At 51.6% G+C, this 25614-nt stretch overlaps 1 protein-coding gene across 3 annotated transcripts in view; it reads left to right on the top strand.

Annotated features, from left to right (window-relative positions):
• Positions 1-21903, top strand: part of tbc1d22a (TBC1 domain family, member 22a) — a 61510-nt gene extending 39607 nt beyond the window's left edge. For 2 of the 3 annotated variants that reach the window (XM_029825358.1, XM_029825356.1), the window contains exons 11-14: positions 1661-1736; positions 5984-6111; positions 11376-11471; positions 19757-21903. In XM_029825358.1, coding sequence (XP_029681218.1) covers positions 1661-1736; positions 5984-6111; positions 11376-11471; positions 19757-19885 — 429 coding nt within the window. In that variant the 3' untranslated portion in view covers positions 19886-21903. The remainder of the gene's footprint in view (positions 1-1660; positions 1737-5983; positions 6112-11375; positions 11472-19756) is intronic. The other variant, XM_029825357.1, reaches the window with a different exon arrangement.
• Positions 21904-25614: the final 3711 nt, after the last annotated feature.

The raw sequence follows: 25614 nt of genomic DNA, 5'->3' as shown, positions 1-25614 counted from the left end.
GCGGGGCGAGGAAGCTGCTCTCGCTCGCCGGGTCAGACGCAGTGGATGCCCAGATGGCGAGAGAGGAGGAGAATGTATGAATAATGAAGAAGTGAGTGTTGATTTCCTCCCGTTGCCTCAGCCGATCAAAGATCCAGCATATTGGATTTGACAAAGGCAGGAAATGAGCTGAAGAGCAAGAGGCAAAAGGAGGGAGGAACTGGAAAACAAGGCAGAAATACGGTTAAAAAGTGTAAAACAAATGGAAAATACAGGGAAAGAGAGAAATTGTAATTATCCTCCCCTTCCTTACCCCGAACGCTCCTCTAAAGAAATCTATTTAAACAACAAGCAGCCGCCGAATGAAATACAGCGACATGGAACAAAGTGAAACAACAGGGAGCAAAACAAAGCAGAGGGGATATAATGGCAGTATAGCCTCATTAACACCACCCGCCCGACAAAAATAGGCATGGAAATGGGAAGCAAGGTGGGAGGGGAGTCAAAATAGGGAGGACAGAAGTAGGAGGCTTAACGGGGGTCAACGAGAAAACAGTAGAAATGATGGAAGGGCGGGAAGTGAGGATGTCGGTGTCAAAGAGATGGAGGGGAAAGATTAACGTAGGGGTGTGGAGCCGTCCACCTATGGATGACGCGCAGCGCTACAGGACGCACGGAAGCATCCGTCCCCGCTGCATGTGGGCGGGAACGCTCAGGTCGCCGCCGCATCGCGGCGCTAACGTGTAGCGCGCACCCGAGGTCACGTCCCTGCCTCTCCCGTAGGAACGCAGCCAGCAGGGAGGCGGTCTCGCCGTTTTAGCCGTCGAACTCCCGCACAAACGTGGATGTCATGTGATTGAATAACATCGCTGACCTCGGCCGCGTGAGGTCAGAGGGGTCGCGCTACGGCCTCCTGCTACGACGTACTCGTGATGCTCTTGCGTCCAGTCTGATGGGTTCTTGAATTGATGATTAAACCTGAGAGCTGGACTCATAATAATAATAATATTAACGGCTCCAGTTAGGGTGAAAGGAAGCGTTTCCACGGTAACTGATGGCACCCAAGGGGACACACACCTCCGTGGTTTGTCTCCCTCCTCTTTGTCCTCTACCCATCTGGGGGAAACTTTTGCCACCTCAGCTCTTCATAACGCTGAAATGACCCCTGAAGGAAACCTAATCCTCGCTGCGTGCGCGCTTTAGCATGCGCGCACGAGGAGAACGCTTATCTGCCGCCCTCACTCGGATGCCTTTCTGCCTGCCCGCCCCTCTCTGCTGCCCGCCCCCGTTGTATTCCATTCAAGCACTTTTCTCTTCTCAGCCCCGATAAGTGCTGAGTTTCACTTATTTAGTCAAATATCGCTCCAGAATATGAGGTGATGAGACGAACTCAAATATTTATTTGACTGCAAAGCGACTTGTACGTTCTTCTCTGGAGCTTCAACATCGGCTGTGAGCTTGGAATTTCCATTCTGGCGTTTTTAAAAGGATTTATGTGGAATGCACCTTGGCCAGAATAAACCCTCCGAGTACTGACTCTGGGGCCAAATGGCTTCGAGTTGCCTCCTCCTAATATACTTTTTCTAGCATTTTGGATTTGAAGTCAGTAGCTGAGATGAGTTTCTTTGTTTCACATCAGAAGTTGGGAGCTTGCTGACTTCATCTGACCTTTTCTCTTCAGGACAACTATACGTTTGCTCAGCCTGGTATCCAGAAGAAGGTGAAGGCTCTGGAGGAGCTGGTCAGCAGGATTGATGGTAAGTCATCGATTTAACCCCCCAGCTATGAACACGTGCACACGTGAGGCTGGAAGGGCGGCCAGGCTAACTTCATTCACCTTTTTTTAAATCTCGCGGGCTCGTATTGGTGGGGTCTCCGCGTCATCTGTCCCTCCCAATCCTCCGTCCCATCAGCAAACGCAGTGATCTTCAGCTCAGGTGGAGGAGAGCTGCTCGCTGTACCTGTGTGATTAATAGAGACGCAGCAGTCGCTGGGTCAGGAAAATGATCGGGATTAATGGCAGAGGGACGGAGACGGGTGACGCCATCCATCATCTGTGAAGAAAACATCACATCTCCTGCAAAGGCTCATCCTTCTGTTCTCCTTACCTTGCTGCTAGCCACTTGCTTTCCTTACAGCGGAAGATCGCACGTTCCCGTCCGGTTAACAGCGACTTCTCCCCGCTTTAATTATTCACTCGCGTGCCTCGCCGGGGTTCGGAGCAGGTAATCACCGAAGCAGCTTTTGTTTCCGCAGCTTGAATCTTTTATTGTTGGGTTTGTAATCACACAGCACTTCCATTATGTCTTGCTAATGTTCCTTCTGATTAACTGTCAGGCAGATGAGCTCTTCCTGGAGCTCACAGAGGCCTGGCTGATGTTTGCGTGCCAGATTTACACCCCCACATCCAAACTGGCCTTGCATTTGAGAACCCCTATGATTTGTCGTAGCTCCGGCTGCATTGTGCCCAACACCTCTTATCAAAGTCTGCCTTTTCGCTGTGGTCATGTTCCAGGCTGACCTTGTTGCTGTCAGACTATCCTGTCATCTGCTCTACCAGGCAGGCGCAGGAACTCGCCACCTACGCTTGCAGTGGGTGGATGGTGGGTGGGAAGTAAACTAGTAAAGCACAGGCAGGTGTTCCTGTCTCCACGATTAAACTGCCGGGGAGATGTGATTTTCTATAGGTAACAGTGTCATCCAGCGAGACGCCACATTCCTGCTTCATCCTTCACCACGCGAGCGTAGCGCTGCCCTCCCAGTTGGGGGGCAGAGCCCTTTCCTGTCTCGAGCTTGACATTAGCCACTCTAATGTGACAGCAGATTGCATTTATCTCATGCTGCAGGATCGTATTTTGCCCTTGACGGTGCATCTCTTTTATTTCCTCTCATCATCTCTTCTAGAATTACCTATCACAGCTTATCAGATGACACGTTAACCTGGGGGAGGCGCATTGTCGCGCCTGTTTGGCAACTCCTTTCTTTTTCATTAATCCTGGATTTAATGCTATTAGGACGAGCGGACGCTCTCATTAATCTGCAGCCTCGCTGCTTCATCTCGCTGCTCGTTCAGGTGAGATGAGGAGATAAAAACCTGTTGCTGGTTAACAAATGTCTTATTGTTCATTAGAATAATCTCCGGGTGAATGAAAGAGCATCCAAGGACATGAGTAAAGACATGTAGCTCGTTAAGACGATGGGGGAATCGTGGATTGCAGGATGGAGCGGAGTCGCCTGGTTTTCTGCCTCCGCTCAGTTTTTTATTGCATTATTGTCGGCAGCTCCGGCCCAGTCGGGGCTCGGCAGAGGATCTGGTGTCACACAGCACCTTTTCTGTCACCTTCTCTCCACCAAGCGTTGGTGGGGGCCCCTCCTTCACAATGAAGAGTTCATCATGTGAAAGCAAAGAGGGAATCAGAGTAACTAACGCAAGACTTTCACGAATTACAACCTTTTGCTTTTCCAAGATGCTTTAAAAAAAATCAAACCCGTAGGATTCACTTTGATTTTGCTTCACCGAGTGGCCCTTCTACTCTTTATGGAACAGCCCTCCTTGTAATGAGGCATACAGCTTCTCATTAGCCTCGCCTGGCTAAGTTCTCTGAAGAAACGGCAGTTTGTTGTGATGTTCCTGCGATGTCTCTGTCTCCCTTATCTCTGGATGTGTGTTTGTACTGCAGACAAGTACATTAGCGCCAGTTAATCAACATGCAAATTGGCCTAAGATGAATTTTTGTATGTAGATGAAAGGACAAGCTGACAGCACACCGCGACGCCGACGCTAATTTATATTCTCCTAGCACCTCGCGCATATTCTGCCTGTGCGTTATTTTATTTAACGGTTTCCTCTCGTGCCGCTTTACCTGATATGTGGAGTATTTTCTCTTCAAAATGCAGGTTTTGCATTATCTGTTGGTGCACAGCAGCCATTAAATGTAAAATATGGAAAGACGCAGCAGAAATGTCGGCACAGCAGTGTTTTTATGTCCGTCCCGTCGTCTGCGCACGTTCTGGAGACACTGTTGTTGCAATCATTCAGGAGAGATGCTTTTTAAACGCTGGCAGTAAAACACACACCTGCTGGTTCTCGGCATCCTTCCATTGGCATAAAAAAGTTTTTTCTCCCTTTTGTTTTGCTTATTTGGAGGAAAATCTATAAATTCGAAAGAAAAAAAAACAATAGGACAAGAAGAGAAGAAGTCTGTTCTCATGTTACAGAACACATCTGATCAGTCCGGCTTCCTAAATTAAAAGTGGGAAGATTCCACCGGGATGAGCACATTTAGTCGAGGCGTGCGCGATGAAGCCGCGGCGACGCTTTAAAATCAAAGATCTTGGATTCGAGTTCGAGTGGAAGACGGAGGAAACCAGAAGTCAGCAGTCGAGCAGAAAAAAGGGCGTAACGGTAATTACGTTTCATCCCAAGGAGAGGCGGAATCCGGGAAGAACACATCCTGTCAGCAGGATCCTTGGAGCCGCTCGCCGTGCGACCTCTGACCTCCCTCCAACCCCACACAAGTCACGAGCGGCTCTCCTAATTTTTAACCAGTGGGGAAAAAGTGCGCCAAGCCTCATCTGTCAATTCCTTGGCTTCCTTTTGTCCCTTTTGTGCCCGCTGAGCCCCCCCCCCCCCCACAAAAGCAGCCCCTTCAGCCTCTCCACGCTCTCCCTCCTCCACCCTCTGATGTTCATTAGTGCAACTTACCAGGCTGGAGTTGTTGAACTCTGCCTCGCTGCTAGCCCGGTTAGCTCCGTTAGCCTGTCAGCATCAGGCCTGAGCTCCTAACGAGCTCTTTTTTTATGCTTCTGCAGCCGCATGTGATAATTAAACTGCGGAGTGTGAAATACTCGCTTTGTGTTTACTTCACGGCCCGCTCGTGCGGCATAATTGGTAAATATGCACGTTAGAGCGGCGCGTTCACGTGTCCGCCGCGCGTGGAGATTATTAATGCGCTGCGGATACTTTGTTTAACGTCTCGTTTTATTAAAGCTGCATTCTGGGGGCGCGCACGTCGTGTCAGTTGGCTCTGATTAAGAGCAGACAGAGAGGGGAAAGGATGCTATAGTTCCCTCCTAACTGCCTTTTTTCAAAGATTCTCTGACAGCTCTTTAATTACAGCTCTATTATGGGATGTGTGCACAATTGTGCGAGGGAGAAGAACTGCCAGCCGGGTTTGATGGCTGTGAAATAATGCCTCGCTGAATACCGAGTGGTATTTTTAATCTTTTGTTCTGTAAAGAAGCATAAAACAAATATTTATCATGAGCGGCAATGATAATGGAAGACGCCCTTTGTGTCCCGGCCCGACAGGAAGTGGATTCTTGGCTGACGCACGTGCTCGTCTCTGACGACAGTTGACCTCTGACCCCGCGCCGTGATGGGACCGAGCCGTGCGCGTGTGAGGGCGGGGAACGCATCTGTTCCCACACAACAATCCCGCCTTTTAGGACACCTTCGGATGCGTCGTTAGCCCGATTCCCGTTAGCTTTCTGTCTCCCACCAACTTTTAAAACCACTTGTCGACGAGTGTTTGACTTCTATTCCAAAGGCCACGTTCATATTCTGACGTGGGGAAGCCTGAACGAGCGCCACGTGTTATAGCTAAAGCTAACCGCTAAACCCGCAGCCTTTATAATTACGCGTTACTGACGTAAGAGATGTGAATCACTTCGACATTATGAGAAGCAAAAACATCAACGTGCTTTTTAAAAAGGCCTCCTGCGTCACATGGCTGCTGCGTTCCCCCCCCCTCTGACGTGAATCCACTCCCATCGCCCTCCGCCGTGGCGGTGATAGCTCTGTAATTACATGTCTATAATGGGGAAGCGGTGGCGGGTGGGACCGTCGGGGCAGCGGTTATTACCAGGGACGGATGAGTCCGGGAACGCCATCCTTCCTGACACGGTTGTTATTCGGCGGTCGAATTGGAAACGGCCACATGAGTGTGTGTGTGACGTGTGTGTGAGAGACGTGTCTTTAAGGCCATGATTGTTGTTTTGACAGAGACGGTTCACCGCCACATGCAGCACTACGAGGTGGAGTACCTCCAGTTTGCCTTCCGCTGGATGAACAACCTCTTGATGAGGGAGTTACCACTACGCTGCACAATCAGACTGTGGGACACCTACCAGGTACACACACACACACTGGTGCTTGTTTACGTGCTGTATTGTGTTCCGCCTTCAGTGACTATGTGGTCACAGTGTTTGATGAGATATGAACAACGGACAGAAGCATCATTAGAATATGGATGAGGACTTCAGGGCACGGTCTTCCGTTTAGCTGTTTCATCATTTCGATTTCCTCTAATCTTTTAGTCTAAAGAAAAGTAGGCTCACGCTTCCAGAGCCCAGGATTTACTGTCTGGATTTCATATTTTACTGACATGGCTGCTATTTAATGTGCTAAAATCCAAATGTTCGATCCTTCTTCTGAAAGCTTCCTCTGTTGTTCATTTCTTGTTAAAGCTTATTTTATATGTAGTGGGCGGTGACTCTTTGACATAATCACTCACTATTCATCATAACTAATGAATAAACTAGTCATAACACTCAAGCAAACATCTGTGCCACTAACTGAGAGGAGGCTGAAGGACTGAAGTAGCTTCTTCTAAGACCTGATGGTGGATAGAAAGAATGGAAGAGGAAGAATGGGAATCATGCACAGCTGCGGGGGGATAAATATCAGATCGGCTCTGAACTCTCAGTGAACCGTCTGCAGACTTATTCTAAATGACATTTAAAAAAACTAGCACATTTAACATTTCTGACCTTTGCTTTCATGAAAACCACCCGCCCAGATTCTGCGCATTAGCGTCAGAGCGAGCCTGGCCCGGGCCTCGTCGGGCCACCTCTGACCTTTGACCTTTAAAAGTGAACAGTAACGACAGAATTATCCGTGTCGTCGGAGTTGGAACAAGAGTGATTTAATTGTTGACTGTCTTAAATTGTTGACTTTTTCTCAGCATCCTGAGAGCTAGCTAAAGTGGCGCTAACGACTAGTTTCACACGTCGGTGCAGCAGCTCCGTTACACCTCACTGGTGTCCATAGTAACAGGAGTTTTGGGGATTTTTTTTTAATCATAGTTCAGAAGAGTTGAGAAGAACAAAAAGAAAATGATCCCGAAGTGTCATCGCTGTGAACCAAGCGTGAAGAGCACAATGAAAGAATCCCTTTTGATACTTGTATTGTTATTTTAATAACTGTATTGTGTTGGGCTCATGCACATATCGTCAACTTCAAGCCTAAAATAGGAGGAATAAATGATTAAACGATCCTGTGCCGTGACGTGACAGCGACCCGAGTGCACGCCGCCGTCCTCTAAATATTTCATCCTCGACGGTATCGCCGGGACGGCGGCTGCGGCTCGCTCGCTCGCTCGCTCGCTCGCTCGCTGGCGGAGACGTCGCACAAACACGTGGGGACGCCTCGTCTGCCCGGCTCGCTCGCAGTCCCCCCTGAATACGACTCCGCTCCGCTTCCTGCTCGGATATTAGCCCCGTTCTGCTCTTGTCTCCTCAGTTTCTCCCACTACAGCTGATCCTAACGTGCGTCCATCATCCGAAGGGAGAACCTTTATCTGCCCCCGGCGTGAAGCCCTGGTAGCGCTTACTCAGTATTGAGATGACCCTTCTGAATAGCGGCAACATGCTAATGGTTCCATCCTTGTTTTTCTTGTACTCTTCAAGTGGATCAGCGAGTTCCATTTGTTCTTTCCCCCCGTCAGAGAGAGCGGGTTAAAGACATAACAGTGATCATCCCCCACAAATGTGTTATTTTAGACAGTCCGTATTGAGTTTCTCCATGCTAAGCCTCAACTTTTCCTCAATTAAACTGATAAAATCACTGTAATGAGTGATTTGTTGGGTCACCGAGCTAATGACTACATCACATGTTCTCGCTAGCATTAATGTGTTGATACGGACTAATTGAAAGCTGATTCTGGGTGAGATTAAACTGTGTTTTTGGCCTCGTGCCTTGTCCATGATGGATGAAAGAAGAGGAATCAGTCTTTTGAGGAGGAAAACCCACATCCGGTGGCCGTCGCCAATGGCGATAATGAAGAAAGAGACCTTGATTCGTGCCACTGAGCATGTGTGCACGTGCCTTTGTGTTCCAGGGGAGATTTTAACCCGAGTGTTGTCACATCCCTGTTGTGGTCTCGTCTCCGTGGTGTGTCCATCTGCTCTCTAGCCCGGTCCAGCCCACGACACGTCGCTCTTTCTGTCACCAACCGGGCCATTTTCTGCCTCCGTCCCCGTCCTCTTTTTCTGCTTCCTTTTCTGCCGGTGCAGGTTTTCTTTCATCTGACGCCGTCTGATAGAACAGCCAGGAAGGACGTCGTCCTGGAACTCACACAGGAAAATTCACCCGCACCTTTGATCAGCAGAGGGGCAGCTCGTGCAACAGGGACCAAATTATCCCTGTTGCATGGAGCATGAAATTAGCAAGTAGCACGGATGTTCCAGGGGCAGCGCGACATTTCCAGGTTGTGAAATATGCTCCCATTCCATATGACGGGCTAAATTTACCGAGCAGGAGCTTTATTGCTTCTACTCTCAGCGCTTTGAGCCAATTGAATATGTTGGATGCTGCAGGAAATAATTAGCAATTTGGTGCAGCTATTGTGGGGTAATTAGCTGACATTATTAGCGTTAAAACAGTCGATTTGCCCCCCTGTGAAATCATTTAATTTCATGTTTGTTGAGATTAGCATCATGGTCAACAGAAAAACCCACTTTTTCTGATTTTATAGGTGATTTATTCCCTCCCACAATAGGGTTGAGATTAGTTTCTCTCGTGATTTAAGTGGAGATTTTCCTGAACTGGGAACTTTAAACACGAGTGTTTAAGGAAGCGAGTCCAATTCCAGCCTAATTCTTGCCACAGTGAAGTTGTCAGAGTTATAAATAACAAGCAGTTTAGCACAAAATATCCTTTTTCCCTCCACATTTCAGCCGTTTCCCTCTGACCTTTGCACTTGTAGAAAAACAGCGTGTCCCTATCCATCACTCGAGCTGCCAAACTGCCGCTTCCCTCTGACCGCGTCCCACCCCGGTGTGGCCTCGGGCTTCTGGATTGGTTTGGGAAGTGGTGTCAGGAAATGAAAGGCGTCTGGGATGCGCGCTGGAGGAGCCGCCCAGACGTGGCTCTGGCAGTCTGCTCGGGTTTATGGGACGTTGTGCTTCCAGCTGCAGAGCTGAAAATCCCCGTTAGCTGTTTCCAGCTAACGACGCGCTCTCCGGATAATCGAGAGAAATGGATGAAGACGTATGTTCCAACACAACAAGACGCTTGTGTCAACATTCCGCTCATCTGCCTTCCTACATTTAGTTTCTCTGACAGCAGCATTTAGTGGGGCTACGCTCGCTAATTTAGCTGCTTGTTGCTGATTATCAGACGTAACCGAGCCGCGGATGCTGACGGGAACAAAAGTGGAGCTTTACTTTTCTCCACCTTCCACAAAGGAGACGCTTTAACACGTAGCCCGGATAACGACCCGACTCCTGTCGTCCTTATCCCCGATCATGGTTGCCATGGAGATTGAACCATTTCCTGTAGCGGTGCGATACTGTTGATTATATCAGACGTGACGTCGCTGGTGGCACCTGCGTTTTTGAAGGTTCTTGAAGGTGGCGTGACTCTGCAGCGGCGCTCCTTGCTTTGCATTCTCTCCGCTTCCTTTCTCCTCCCGTCCCCCCTGTCGCCGCCCCCCCCCCCCCCCCCCCCCCGTCCCACCTCTCACTTCCTCCCATCTTTGATCAGCAGCGCTTGTCAGTCCCAGCCAATGTGGCAGGTGGAGGAGCCGCCTAAACACCGGGGAAGAAAGAACTCCAGACCGGCTTGACAGGCGCCTTCACTCGCACGGCAAAGTTTGCTGCGCCGATCACAATAATGAGGGTGGGAAGTCGGGAGCCGAGGCAGCTGAAGTGATTCCAGGGAAGGCTGCGGGGATCAGGAAGGGAAACGGGGACGGCAGCTGTTCCTCAACAGGCGTAGTTGTCCGTTCGTGTGTTCTCGGGAAACGTCGTTATTCGTACGTCCAAACTGACAAATACGCTCCGAGTTTCATGGATGCGTCTGTCCAGGGACAGCTCGGTATCCCATAATGCAGCAGCGGGACCAGGACCTGGTCTGTGCCCCCCCCGCGGATCGGACGGGTCCACGACTCCCGTTTCCGATTGTTGCTTCTCCGCCGGACTGTATCGGAGCTCTTATCGTTTTGGCCGGGGTGATCTAAATTAATTCGTTATCTCTTTGAAGCTGCCTGGTCCGATATCCTGGAGGCCCATTTCAGCTGCACGACTAATGGAATTCCTCCTTTGTTTGGAGTGATGAATCTCGCCCCTCTCGGCTCGTTTGGATCTAAAGTCGGGAAGTTGAAGCAGACAAGCGTAAATGCTGAACCCACCGTAGGAAACGCTGCCGATGTGGGACAGGAAGGACCCCTTCGTACCTGGAGACGGACGGATGTGGACAAAGTTCGGACTGAAATGAAGCCACATTCCCTGACCTGGAAAATCCCTTGTGCTCTCCTCCTGGACCCCACGATTCTCCAAGGTTAAATCAGCCGGAAGACAGTCCTCCAGCCCACCATCGAGTGGCCGCGGATGAGAGAGGCGAATCCAGCGGAGGCGACGGATGCGGAGTCTTTCGGAACGCCGTCACGCGCGGACAGAAGAGTGTGTATTTTCCGGCTGCGGCTGTTTGGGTTGGAGCTGGAAGGTGAAACCAACAAGCGACTCATTCCGCTTCGCTTCACTGTCCATAAACAACACTTCCCTGCCCCCCTCCCCCTCCCCCTCCCCCTCCCCCGCCACTGACTCTGAGAATTTAACCAACCAGGAGATAAAGATGGAAGGACGGAAGTGCGGGGAAAAGCAAACTTTACATTTCGAACCTCGTCTGAATTCCAACCGCGGATTCCTCCTCGAGGGGAGGAAAACAATTAACCCAGCAGAAAAAGCCTCTCCGCTCTCTTCCTGAGCGCTCCTGGTTAAAGAGCAACGCCGGCGCCGGATCGTCCAGGCACGGTGGGAACGCTGCGGCCGCCGTCTAATTGGAATCCAGTTAAAAAGCGTGGAAATGTGATAAACATGTCAGAAGTTGTTAAAACATGTGTCTGGGTTGGTGGTCTTAATAAACGCCGCGGGGGCCACGGGGGCCCAGGATCCAATAAAGGAGCGTGTGTGTGATTGTTTCCATCAACTGATCCCAGGGTAGAAAATGGAGCCGTGTTTTAAATGTTGCATTAGCGGCCTAATGCGGGAGCTCCAAACATGCCCTTCTCTCCCTGCTGCTGCTGTGTTTACAACCACGCTGCAGAACAGTAGCGGCGGCGGCGGCGGCGGCGGCGGCGTCTCCTCTTCTGACTCTCATCTGTCTCCCTCCTCAGGCTGAACCAGAGGGATTCTCCCATTTCCATCTCTACGTGTGCGCCGCGTTCCTGGTGAGGTGGAGGAAAGAGATCCTGGAGGAGAAGGACTTTCAGGTAAGGCGCACACGACGCAGGGGGGGTCGGGGGTCGGCGCCCCCAGACCGGGGGTCGGCTCACCGGAGCGTGTAGCCGCGAGAGTCTATACCCCTCAAATCTGGTGTAATTGCTAACGTCAGCACTGGGAACTGCCTCTGGAGGAGCTGGAAGTGTTTGGAATGATTATGTACGGTAGTAAATTAAGTTGTAGAGCTGTTTGCGGTCTACCATGACCCCCCCCCCCCGATCATTATGGGGTGTGAAGGTCATCCTGGTGCTTTAGCTTATGATGCTTAACGGCTGATTTTATCTAGCTTAGTGGGGAAGGTGTGCAGCAGTAGCACGTATAGGCTCATAGTGACACTTTTACCGCTCCGCCACTCTTTGCTTCCTCCTCTCCTCTTCCTCCTCCTCTTTTCTTCCTCCTCTTCCTCCTCTTTTCTTCCTCCTCCTCCTCCTCCTTACTCATGTAAGAAAGCTGCGCAGCGTTGAGTCCTGACTTTAGTCGTGATTTCTCTCAGTGGATTTCTGCGGCTATGCTAGCTGCTAGCATAGCCGCTATGCTAGCTGCTAGCATAGCCGCTAGCCTGTGTGAGTCCAGTTCCAGAGCCGACGCAGGTCTTTGGTTCAAGCTCGTTGGATATTGGATCCACCTGCTCAGGTTTCACGTCTCCACACTGGTTGAGGGTTCTGGCATGTGAGGTGTGTGTCTGTTTGTGTGTGTGTGTGTGTGCGTGTGTGTGGCTCATCCTGTCCCCAAACACTCAACAAACAGCAATGAGGCCAAACATTTAAATCAGAAACTCTTCCAGAACGGCTTTGCTGTCTGAAGAATTTCAAGGTCATGGTTGTATTAATTGAAATATTTCCCTGAGGAGTGCAAACACACACACACACACACACTCTCACACACACACACCTCAGTTTACGACAAAAATCCCTTGACTAAGGTTTATTTGTTTTTCGGGTCGAAAACTTAGCAACTAATTAGTGGACCGAACTCATTCCATCTGACTTAATTAGTGTCACATTAGTGTCACAGAGGAAGAAAAAGAAAAGGCGTGTCATCATTCAGCGTTTGCTTCCTGCCTCTGGTCCGGGGGCCTCACCCCTCACCCCTCACCCCTCACCCCTCAGCCCTCACCCCTCACCCCTCAGCCCTCACCCCTCAGCCCTCAGCCCTCAGCCCTTACCCCTCACCCCTCAGCCCTTACCCCTCACCCCTCAGCCCTCAGCCCTCACCCCTCAGCCCTCACCCCTCAGCCCTCACCCCTCAGCCCTCACCCCTCAGCCCTCACCCCTCAGCCCTCAGCCTCCGGGCTCCAGAGGGATACAGGAGTGTGTTTGGTCGGGCAGGTCGGAGGTCGCCTTGAGATCGAATCTGCCGGTTTCATTGATCTGCACATTTTCTTTCACTTCTCACAATTATTATTATCACAATTATAATTATTATTATTACCATGTTTTTTATAGCTGATCCCGATTTCATCTTTCTATGTTCAATCTTGTACATGCAGAAGCTCTACAGTGTTAGAACCTATTAGGTCTCCGCTTTAACTCACAAATACCAAATATTTTTGAAAACCTCCCGTATATTATGATATATATGATGTGTGGAGACGATGGCAGGGACAGAAGGTGAGGAAAAGAACTTCTTTTTGGATCTTTCAGTGAGAGGGAAGAACAATTACGTAGGAAATGGATCGGCGGATACAGGTGCGATACATCTTGAATACCCAATGAAAGAATTGCTCGTGTGATTTTCTTTTTCATCATTTTGAGCCAGAGGCAGATTCCTTCTTGAGGTTGGCCTCATAGTGGAGCCATTTTGATTCATTTGATGGATAAATCCAGCCCTTTAGTTGAAAAAACATCACATTTTCTTCATCGTGAATCCGGTTTTCCGGCCCGTGGGGCTACGTTCTGTGATTTTTCCTTCTTGATGGAAGATTTCTGATTTTATCTTCAGCTGTCACTTCCACCACGTGCTCGTGTCAGAAGCAGCGCGACAGCGTGTCCGACACGCTTGCTCTGAAAAGCAACACGTGACGCGTGCTCCTCGTTGAATGACACCAAAAAGTCGTTTAAAATGATAATCAGGGCTTTGTTACCGAGCCTGTTTGGAGGGGCGACTGTGGATCTCCCTTCCTGGTTGTGGAATTGAATTAGTTAAGTCAATGAAAAGCAGGAGGAAAATGGCGTTCTCAAAGCAATCTGCCCTCCGCCGTTCCGCCTCAGCTAGCACAATACTGCTAACTGCAGGCCTGTTCTGCTCGGATAACACACACCCGTACACACCCTCTCCTGTAGCCGCACGGCGATACACACGGGGGATAACACACACCCGTACACACCCTCTCCTGGAGCCGCGCGGCGATACACACGGGGGATAACACACACCCGTACACACCCTCTCCTGTAGCCGCGTGGCGATACACACGGGGGCAGGAACGCAGCGTGCACTTTTATCCTCACATTCATATTCACCTGTCAGACATGTTTGTTCCAGACCCAAACAGAGAGCAGTAACCGGGCAGACGGGGGGGGGGGGCGTTATGTAGATCTGCAGCCCAGGCCGACGCCGCTGGCTGGGGGAGGCGGAGCTGCGGGGGGGCCTCTCTGTCCCTGCATATCCGATGCACAGCCAGCTGGTTGCAGAGCTCTACTACTACTGGTCCAATAAAAAATTGATATTTTCAAATTTAGTCTCAACTCCGACTCACTGGGAGGTTCCGTGCAGCGTTCCTGCTACTTCAGGTCAAAGAATTCCAGGTTTAACCTTCAGCCTCCTGCGTTATCGCTCCTGCTACTATTGACATGTTTCACACCACGGAAAATCTCCTAAATAAATCAGTGAGTTGCACAGAGAGGGAGCCGAGCTGTGCTAAGGAGCCGAGCGTAGCGGAGGAGCCGGGGTTGGTTTGGGCTTTAATTAATGGGCTGTAGGAAAGCGTGGACCCCCGGAAATGTCAGCCTCTGGCTGCGGCTGCGGCTGCCGCGGCAACAAAGGGGAGGAGAGCGTTCCGGAGGAGCCCCTGGGTTCCCAAAATGTCACCACTCTTCCAGTCACCTTGAGGAACGGCGACCGTTACCACCGCTGCTTTGAGGCGCCGCCACCATCGCCAACCCCCCCCCCTTCATTTCACCATTAACCTCATTTGTCACGACAGATCCTCTCCGTCCACCTTCCTCTCGGACCCGGGTCGTATCAAGCAGACTGTCCGAGGGGCTCCCAGCGCCTCTGATGAACGGCGCTCTAATCAATAGCGTTGAAAGTGGGCGGAGCCCCCTCCCCCACTAAAGAACTTTAGTAATCAGCCCCGCTGATTGAGTGCTGTGGGATCTATTTATGCCGCAACAAAAGAGGAAAATAAGTGGGAAAATGAGCGGAGAACAATGAGCTTAATGGGGGGGGGGGGTAATGATGTGGCCCCTCCCGACTCGTCTTTCACCCCCCCCCCCCACACTGACACTCTCTCCATCACCCGCTAACGTGCAACTTGCGCCCTGAACGATGGAGGCGAAGGATTTTGATGACCTTGGGAAGTGCGGCGTGGTCAGTCCCACGGTGGCACCGAGCCAACCCCAAAGTTTGGCGTCCCCACTGCTGGAGTCTCGGAACGTCGCGCTCCGCTCCCTGCCCCCCTCCCTGCCCCCCCTCCCTGAGTGTCATCACCGACATTATCACCAGCAGGACGTTTTAAAGCTTTTTAAGACGCTTCAAAACAGCGGCGCCAGCTTCCTTTCTCCCCCGGCCGGTTCCTTTATGAAAGCTTCTGTACTCGTCATTACTGGAGCCTCGACGGGTCCAGAACCGGTCCAAATCTCCTGTCTCCGCCCCCCCACCCCGAACACGAACCCTGGAGAGCAAATAAAGTTCAGCTCGTCCCCAAACCTCTGGGTGTTCCTGTGCTCGGTGCTTCCTAAGCTTGGACCCACATCCGTATCTTTTATATCTTTATTTATCTTTATTATGTGTATTATATTACGTGGAGCAGGAACGTCCCCGGGGAGGGCGGAGCGCCCCAGGCTTGGATCGGTGTTGACGTTGGCAGCCTGAGGTGCCGCTCGCTGTGGCTCCAGGGGCCACCACCAGGTCGGGATGCGGGTCGTGGCGCTCCCAGAAGGTGGCGACATCACCGGCGTCACAGCGGCTGTTTGGTTGTGTTTATTCATTTGGAAACAGGTTTGTTTGTTGTTGACACAGATTAAGCGATTTCACACACGGGCGGGCAGAAGCCCCCAGGCTGGAGCGACGCAGGAGTCGACGGGAATTTGAAATTCCAACTTTTTCCGCGTTCTCGTATCAAGGTCGGAGACGGAGGCGTTTTACCAGCTTCACGGGACACTTTGCTGCCTTTTATCTGCTGCCTGACACCAAAACTTCACAAGTTGGATCAAATTCTTGATGAAACCGGTCGCCTCCGCTGCGGCAGCGTTAAACCTGCGTTTGCCAAATCCCCCCCCCCCCCCCCTCCAGCCCACCAAACTTTCAGAAGAGCAATTTGGCTGTGTCATCCTGTTGCCTCCGCACGCTGCAGTGCCCCCCTCCTACATCAGCACTCGCTGTGTGCCAGAGTGCCCATTTTATGTAATTACAGTATATGACCTGTAGAAAGCTAATGGCCCTGACAGTGTCTCCGCCTATTACACCGCGGGGGGGGCTGCACAACGCCATTACAACCAGCAGCAATCTGGAATGTTTGTGCATTTGGATGGAAATGATCTTCCCACGTGAGCTCATGTGCACGTGTTGGTTAAAGGAAGTCACAAGTTGACTGACTGACTTCCAGACAACAGTTGTTTGGCCGTTTAAACCTGCGCGTCTGTCTGTTGAGACGCCGCCGCCATCGCCGCCGCCGCCCCGCCGTTCATTTCATCGTCACCACGACGACTTCGGGCACGAACTGCCCTCGCTTCACGTAGCGCCTCTCACGCCACCAGCAGAGCCGGTTCAGAGGTGCGCTTTAATTGCGCGTGTGTATTTCAACGTTCTCCGTGTGTGTGTGTGTGTGTGTGTGTGTGTGTGTGTGTGTGTGTGTGTGTGTGTGTGTGTGTGTGTGTGCGTGTGGGTGTGTGTGTGTGTGTGTGTGTGTGGGGTCCTTCCCGCCTGCTGATCTCAGCTGTATTTCTCGGCTTATAGACGTGACTCTTGACCTCTCTGTATATTGCGGCACAAAGCATTCAAACGTCCACGCAGCAAGTGAACGCCACTTGGCAGCGGCCTTGTCTCTGGAAGCGTTTAGGAAAAACGGAGCTTCCGCTCCGACTCTATTGACAATCTGCCGCCGTGCGTATCAATAGCCATTAACCACTTAAAGCCCGGCCAGGCGTGGTGACGGAGGCTCGGACCGTCCTGTGGACAGTAGCGCCAGATCAATCCTGAAGTTACTCCCGTGGCGTTCATCGATCCCCGCCCGGATGTCTGTGCACGGCGCTCTCACATGCGTGTGCTTCAGCCTCCTGGTTATTCTGCCTCCACACGAGCCCGAGCTGCAGGCTCGCGCGCTCGCAGCCTCCGTGAGGGGCGTCGCCACCTGCGCGGATGGCGGCGAGCGCCGTTTCCCTCTGACGGAGAGATGTGTGCAATTAAAGCGTATTAAAGTCATTAGCCCGGCAGAAGCGATGGCCAGCAGATGGTTACTGCACAGAAATATGCCCTTAATGAAGCTCCTCAGTCACCGCGGGCGTGGACGCGGCGCCGGCGCCGGCTCGGGTTGTTCGGCCGCTTCGCCCGATCAGACGCAGTCGGTCCGGCGCTCGTTGCCTAGCAATTAGTGGCTTTTATTAATTCATAAAGGCGTCGTAGCAGACGGTGAATTATTCCCGTCGTGTTTTTGCCTGGCTGGGGGGGCTCAGAGGTGAGACCAGGAGGTTTCTGTGGGAGATGGATCTTTTTATTCTATATGAGGGGGGACATTTAGGAGCTCGTGGGTCAGAAATTAATCAAAGCCTTCTTCCAAAACGCTGCATTATTTTCCTTTGCTCCATCATTTTCATGATCTAGCTCTCTCATACACACACACACACATGCTTGTATTCCTATCATTGTGAGGACTTTATTAGACGTAAAACAGTCCCTGACCTTCACCATGACGACCAACCCGAACCCTTACCTCAACCCTACCTTCAGCCTAAAACCCAGACAGAGTCCTTGCTGCTCATAGAAAGGCTGTTTTGGTCCTCAACGTGTTCAAGAACAAAGACACACACCTTCTTATTCCACTCCTCTGGGATTTTGGTCCATGGTCACACCGTAGCATCACGCCGTAGCATCACGCCGTAGCATCGCGCCGTAGCATCGCGCCGTAGCATCACGCCGTAGCATCACGCCGTAGCATCACGCCATAGCATCACGCCATAGCATCACGCCGTCGCTGCACATCTGTCCGCTGCACGTCTATGATGTCAATCTTCCGTCCCGCCACATCCCAACGCTGCTCTGTTGGAGGAGGGTGTGTCCCAGAAACCAGTCTGAGATGATCTGAGCACCTGGTTCTGAGAACCACCCCCCCCCCCACCCCCCCACCATTAGAGCAGCCTGACCCGTTGCTCCAGGGCAGGATGGATCCAAGCTTTCATGTTGTTGAGCGCTCTCTGGGACCCCAGCAGGTTCTGAAAAAACCCGAGAGTCGTCGACCACGTCTAAACCAAACACCTGATTGGCTGATTGGCTGCTCACGTTAACGAACCCATTTCACAGCCCATTTTTTCGCCCGTATCCGCTTTCCCTGGTCATCTCCAGGAAACAGCGATGCTGTTCCAGGGGGACGGTCTTATTTCTCCTCCTGAGGAGCCCAAGGCTGAAGAGCGGTGTGGGGAGGTGCTCGGTGTCTACCCCGGGCACCCGGGACCTCCAGGGCGATGCACATAAAACCTACGGAACACTCGCTTGTATGAATACGGAACGGATGCTCCTCTGCTCCATCTTTCCAGGATTTATGTCAGCGGGCCGCGGTTGAAATGATCAACGATCACAAACGTCCATGCGTTTACCACGCGTGAACCCAGCCCCTAAACGCACCCGCGCCCGTGTGTGTGTGTGTGTGTGTGTGTGTGAGGACGTGAATGCCACAGAAAGGGTGAGCGATGAAAGGGGAGCGCTGGTAGCGCCGCCGCGGTGAATACAGATGAGAGAACAGGCGGGCGGAATCCTGATCAGGCTCGGCGTCTCTTCGTGGCCGGGAGTGAAAGCACTTCAGAGGAGCGTCTCTCTGACCCAGCGGGGATGTCGTTAGGTCGTGCATTCACAGTCCGGTCCAGGCCTCCTCCTCCTCAACGGAGGCTCTGTCCGCAGCTTTGGAAACTGAACTGGGTGTTTAGGAAACTTTGAGGGCCCATCTGACCCGTTTCGCGGCGAATTCCTCCAGAAAGGGAATCTGTGGCGCTGTTAGCTCGCCCGCGTTAGCCGCGGAGGCCAACAAGCTCGTTAAGTTTGTTTAATCAAGTGGCCCTTTAAAAATCTGAGCATTCATCAGAGGAGCGGAGCCCCGCCGCGTCGGGAGAAGCTGCTAGCCGCGCCAGCGCCGCTTAATTACTGGAAGACAAATTTGCCGCCGTCACTCAGAATACAAATGTGTTTTAATAAAAACTCTTCAGGGTCATTAGAGAGTGGGGGGGGTGAGGTGGTGGGGGGGGGGGGGGGTAGCTTGTCCTTCAAATAGAGCAACGCAGATGTAGCGCGTGAAGATTTCACATTCCAGAGTCAAAGTGGCCATGAAACTCTCTCCTCAACGCCGCGATCGGTGGTAAAACACCGTTGTCATGGCAATGATTTCAGCCCCGATGCCCCCCCCCCCCCCCATTCCAAACAGACACCGGGCGACCGGTCCGGGCTAGATGCTAACCGACCTCATTTCCCGCCCAGAGAGGAGCATTAGCCGTTGGGATGGAACCGAGTGTGCGGCGGTGTGTTAGCACGACCCGTCTTCTTACTTACAGAGTAATGTACAGAACCGGGATGTGAGGGGCGGCTGTGGCGCCGCTGAATTGGACCCGACACTTTATTCCCTCTCCTGATTTTCTTTTAGCCTCCTCCAGCTCCTTTATCTCCTCCCCCGTCTGCTCTCGCTGCTGTTTTTAGACCACTTTGACTGAGTTAATAAGATGTCTGTCACCTGCTAATACGCAGGAGTGGGGACCCGACGCCCGCTCGGACCGGCGCCGATCCGCTTCCTCCGAGCCCCGAGGCAGCGCTTTGGGCCGTGGTGGACTCTGGCTGCGTGACCTTCCCCAGCCAGGCTCGTCCTCCTGTCGCCTCCTAACTTTGGACCGCTCTTAACTTGTGTTGCTTCTCCCAACAGGGCCTGATGCTCCTCCTGCAGAACCTTCCCACGATGCACTGGGGGAACGAGGAAGTGAGCGTCCTGCTGGCCGAAGCCTACAGGTTGAAGTTCGCCTTCGCCGACGCGCCCAACCACTACAAGAGATGATAAGACCACCCCGCAGTCTTCTCCTGACCATAGAGACCTCTTTCTACTGTGAGGACGGACCTCACCTCGTTTCTTAGCCCCTCCCCCTCCTCTTCCTCTTCCTCTTCCTGTTCCTCTTCCTCTTCCTGTTCCGCCCTTCCGGCCTTTTCAGCTACTAAGAGATTTGAACCAACCAATGACTGAAGGGACGTTGCCGCGTAGCATCCTAACCTTGATTTTTGAGCCTTTTTTAACACAATATTTCCTCTGATAACTTCTAAAACTCCTTCAGTCCAAAGACCTCAGCTTTTTGTTGACCCCGTCTCTGCCCCGAGGCCAGAAGCAGAACCTTCACCCAGCGGGCGTTCGTTCCGCCTCGGGGAAGGAAAAAAGTGATATTTCAGATCTCACAAACAAAACACTGCTTCTCTTGTTCCCCGAGGCAACGGCGGGACCTTTCCCGCCCTCCTGGACGGGCGGCGAGAGGCCGGAGTGCGAGTACGAGGCCTCGCCGCCGGTCGAGGCCCAACCGGGAGGCGCCGCACTTGACTTTCTCGCCGTCTTCAGCGCAGATCAGCAGCCTCCAGCAACCCAAAACAAATCTCAACAGCAGTTCAGAGGCGCTGGGACGCGGCGTTTCCCAGCTCTACCTCAGACCACGCGCTCGGAATCGGGAGCGGGAAACCGCTGCCGAAGCGTGCGCCACCTGCTGGCGCCACGTGGAAACACACGACCGGCTCAGTTGCGCGAGAATTTCAGCGAACGTTTAAAGACAAACAAAAGCCCCCCGAAGAACGATCTTGCCTTAAGACGAGCGTTCCTGTTTAATCCGGTCTTTGAGTCCCCTGATTGGATCCCAGCTCACCATTAAACTCCCAGTTTAACCAGTTTACATCTTCCTGTGTGGAAGAAGTAGCACCATATTGGTGTGTATGTGTGTGTGTGTGTGTGTGTGCGCTCTCACGCTGATCACACGCTGGGATCTTTTTTTCCTCCTCAATCTGCTCCGGTTCCGGAAAACCGCTCGTCTGCCGGGCGAAGCTGCGCTCGGTTTCGGCGTCTTTCGCCTTTTCTTTCGCTCGATTTCTTCAGCGTTTTAAAGATTTCGTCTTTTGCTTCTTCTGATTTTATGCTTTTACCATGTTTACATGAGTTGTGCCTGATTCTTTGAGACGCTGGAGAGCTTTAGCGTCTGATTTAGCCGCGGGAGAGTGTCGGGCTCTGTAGTTATTACATGTTAATAACAGTCGCTCCGTCGTGGCGGCCGATTGTCCGGCTCACGCTCGGCGATGCCAAAAACAGCCCGACAGAGTCGAGGGAGGGGTTTCCTCCATCTCATTAGCATTCCCGGAACCAAGACACGTTCGAAAAAATCATTAGCGTAAACAGGATGTGACGTAATAGTGATTACAGATTGTTTTTTCTTGTGTGGGAATCAAGGTGCAGTTCCACCAGTGGCCACTGGGGGAGTCTGGAAACGCCACCTTTGTGAATCGTCGGTGAATAAAGAGATTCTCGTGACCGTGGATTATCGTTAGCTAGCTGGATGCACCTTAACTGTCCATTAGCGGAGGATGTGGCGTTAGCTTGTGTGAGAGAGAGCGGCCACGTCGGGGGAGGGGAAACAAACGAACAATCATTGTTTATGACCAAAAGCTCCAATCAGGAAGTAGCGCTGCCTTACTGCTCACCATGTTTGTGGGGGGGGGGGGGCTGTTCATGTTGGGCTTCAAGTCATGGTGTGTGCGTGCGTATGCGTGTGTGTGTGTGTGGGGGGGGGGGGGCAAGATGATGCCACCTGTTCAGAAATGTGGAAGGAAATTTTCTAATTTCAGGCAAACTTCAAACATCCTACGAAGCCCCCTCAGGTCGTCCTTTATCTCACCCCCCCGTTTCTGTTTCTTCAGTGGAAAAACTACTAATCGACGTGGGTGGAAGGACGAGATCTGGAATTTATCTGTACAGTGAAGATTTTGGAAAGAAAAAAACAACAATGTAAATAGAAAATGTAAATAAATCCAATATATATGACAAATGTGCTTCGCTTCAGGTGTCTTGATGTCTTATGCCTCGTTCTGGAGTGTGTGTGGGAGTGTGTGCGGGGGGGTGTGAGGGTGTGGGTCGGGGGGGTGTGAGGGTGTGGGTGGGGGGGGTGTGAGGGTGGGAGTGTGTGTGGGAGGGGTGTGAGGGTGAGTGTGGGAGTGTGTGTGTGGGGGGGTGAGGGTGAGTGGTTGTGTGTGTCCCAGTGGCTAAATTAGCATCTATCCACTATCGCTGCTACAGAAATGATCCTTGTTTGGGGAGTAGAATGACAAAGGATGGACAGGAGACTAGCATGTGGTTAGCATGCAGATGCTACAGGACATGCGGGCCGTCCTCTGAAGACAGCGTGACCAGGATTATTCTTCAGGGCAGCACCTGTTTGTTGTTGTAAACAGTAGCGCTCGCCTGTGCGCTAGCGAGCAGGTGCAGCGACTAGCATCCAAAATTCCCATACACGCGTTTTTAGGATGGAAACAATTGTCTGATTAGACGTGAGGGAAGGACAGAAGTAACCTGGTTAGTGTGTGTGTGTGTGTGTGTGTGTGTGTGTGTGTGTGTGTGTGTGTGTGTAAAAGCCGTCCCAGCCTCGTTAAGCAGACTGATGTTCACATAGGAGGCCAATTATGGAGCGCTGGTCACCGAGGGCTCCAGTCACTTTATGGGAAATTAAAAGTGCATTAACGGCCGGAGCGTCCCGGCTCATGTGCGATTAAGGATTGAAGACGCCAACAAAGGAGGCGTGGCTCCTTTACAGAGGGAGGCCTTTCCCAGAGATCCCGTCCCTGATTCTGTTGGGATAAGGACCAGCTGAGGAGGCTTCCGACGCCCCCGGAGGCTCCGGCAGACAGGAACAACCTTCGCCGGGAAGGAATCCGAACGGGCGTTGATAAGGAAGTCCGTTAATCCCGGGTGGATCCCGACAGGATTTATAACGTTACTTCCTGCCGCTGCGACTGGGAGGAGTGGGAAAGAAAACCGGGAGACGAGCTAAACTTCAGTGACTGTCGGAAAAGGCGCCGGAAAGAAATCATGGGATTTATCCAGCTTTAAATATTTGGACTCTTATCAGCCGCTTGTGAAAATACAGCATTCCTCGTTTAATCCTTTGATCCATCAGGTTCCGAACATTCTCGTATTTACTGACGCTAAATTAAATCTCCATGTTCAAATGTTCTTTTCCTCAGTTCCGACTTCACATTGTGTAAATTAGCGTCGCCGTTAGCAACGTGTTGATACCAGGCGAGCGGAAGCGCTTAAGTCGTTTACGTGGTTTTTACTGGTCGGACAAACCCACCAATCACAAACGCTCCTGAGGAAAACTTCGTAGTAGCTCCTCGAGTAGCCACGGCTAGCCGTGTCTCAGGACCTTCAAGCTTTTTCCTCCGTGGCTGCTGCTGAGGAGAAGTGCATTGTGGGATACCTGGCTATCCCGAGCCCACGCAAGTCTTGTCTGTTGATTCCTGATGGAATGGGCGGAGCTAATACCCATCCAGGCACTTGACAGTTAGCACATGCTAATTAGAAGCGACCTTTTCCTGGTACCAAACGCGTGACATCGCCGTAAATCTGTACGATAAAATGAATACTGACGATATTATTAGCAGCGCCGTTTCGAGCGTGCTAATAATCCAGCCAAACGACGTAGCATGGGTGGCTAATCTTAGCAGTGGGATGATCGCGGAGGTGTTTAATGCTGAATGTGTCTCTAGCAAGATAAAAAATGTTCTTAGGAACAACCAGAGAGCTTCAAGTTTTAGGCTTTTAACCGCGGTACAACAGGAGGTCTGGAGCAACCCCCCCCCCCCCCAACGGTAATGACGGGATTTAAAACTTGACGAAGAACGTTTTTATTTCGCTGAAAGCAAAAGGAGCTTAGCAACGCTGGGATTTATTAGCGGGTGACTGGTAGCAACGCGGGCTGTAACCCTGCTCTTAAGATGTAGAACAGCGTGTTCTTCCCGGATTAAATGTGAGAGCCGTTTAAAAGCACACTGGATGGGAACTCCGACAAAAGACAAAAGATCCCGTCCTGGAAGTTCTTTCATTCTCATCCGAAGTTTCTTCGCTAGCGCGGCAGGTCGTGGTGACCTTTGACATCATTATTTACTTTCCTTCAGCAGGTGAAAGTTTGCGTCTGTCAGGGATAAAAAGTAGACGGATCGGTCTTTTTCTCGTGTGTGTGTGTGTGTGTGTGGGGGGGGGGGGGGGGGCAGCTCTGGAGCCAGTATGGATATTTTTAGCATAGCTGTAGCCGCTAAGCTTATGACGGGTCCATTTCAGGATGTGATTACCCCCTGCTGTACATGCTAACCACTTACGCTTAATTGCAATAAAGATGCGGCATCTAAAGAGCGCCTGTCGAGGTGGCTTAACCCCCCCCCCCCCCCCCCCACCCTGAAAATGCAACAGGCTAGCTGAGATGAATCACGGCACGACCCAAGCAAAGCTAGCATGATAGCTCACAAAAAGGTGTTTTTATCACTGAAGAAATAAGAATATATCATTTTCTTCCTGACGTGAGCTGGAACATCGGCGGAGGCGGAGCCTCCTGTCCTCATCCCCCCGGTGCTGCCGAGGCCGTTTCTCAAGAACAACTCAGAGCTGGAAAATGGAGCGTTTAAGGCCTGTGTCATCGAGAAAATACTCTGTGTGTGTGTGTGTGTGTGTGCGTGTGTGCGCGCACGTGTGTGTGTGTGTGTGTGTGTCCATCACAGTGAAGCCATTGAGTTGCTGTGTTAGCTGAAATAGCAGCTGATCCCCACTGGCCTAAGCCTCAGTGACTGTAGCGATAAAGACAGAGCGGTTAGCAAAGACGCACTTAAGGGATGCAATTAACTGTGTGTGTGTGTGTGTGTGTGTGTGTGTGTGTGTGTGTGTGTGTCAGTAGAAGCATTCACCACCACTAACACAGCTGTTTTGTCTATAACTAGCTCGTCTGTAATCCATGTTTTAGGTGTATCGTGTGTGTGTGTGTGTGTGTGTGAACCCTGGTGTGTTTGTCTGACGGTGTGAGTGCAAACAGGAGACGGCTAAAGCAGCTTTCAGACGTGGAGACTCGTTAGCTCCCCTCGTTCGCCGTGGATGTGCGGCCTCGTTAGTTTACGATGTTTTTCTTCCGTCTTTTTTCGGCGGTCAAGGCCGAAGCTCTTTGGACCGAGAGGAGCAGCAGGCGAGGGGGTTAGCATTGACCGCTCCCGCTCTCCCACTGGGGGAGAAACACGTGTCCAAACACACGAGCCGATGTTAGCGTGTGGATTTAAACGAACGTGTGATGATTCCTGGTGTATTTTACAAAAGCTGTTCTTGTAAATGAGCTTCTAACGTCAACGACGGACTCGCTACTAGAGCAGAAGGCAGCTAAGCTAGCATCTAGCAGCATTTCCGAGAGCGTCCTCCAGCAGGACGGTCCTTGTTTTAGCAGGATTTGGAGCGAAATCACGCCCCTAAACTCCGCCCCTAAATCTGTCAACCACTATTGAGTCTGGATCAGAACCAGCTAACACCCAGATACCCAGTCAAGGGGCAGCTGCTGTGGGTAATTAACAACATAAACCGTCTCAACCTGGCGGCGCAGCTGTGTTGGACCCCCCCCACCCCACCCCCCACCTGTGGATGGTCCAGCTTTCCTCAGGCTCGTTACTCAAAAACACTTTGTTAGCTTTTATGATTAATCTTCGTTTGAATTTCTGACGAAGGCGACACGAGAA

The sequence above is a fragment of the Takifugu rubripes genome, chromosome 18 (genome assembly GCF_901000725.2).
Source record: "Takifugu rubripes chromosome 18, fTakRub1.2, whole genome shotgun sequence".
NCBI lineage: Eukaryota > Metazoa > Chordata > Actinopteri > Tetraodontiformes > Tetraodontidae > Takifugu > Takifugu rubripes.
Note: the sequence above shows the minus strand (reverse complement) of the source record. Positions and strands in the feature narration are given on the sequence as shown.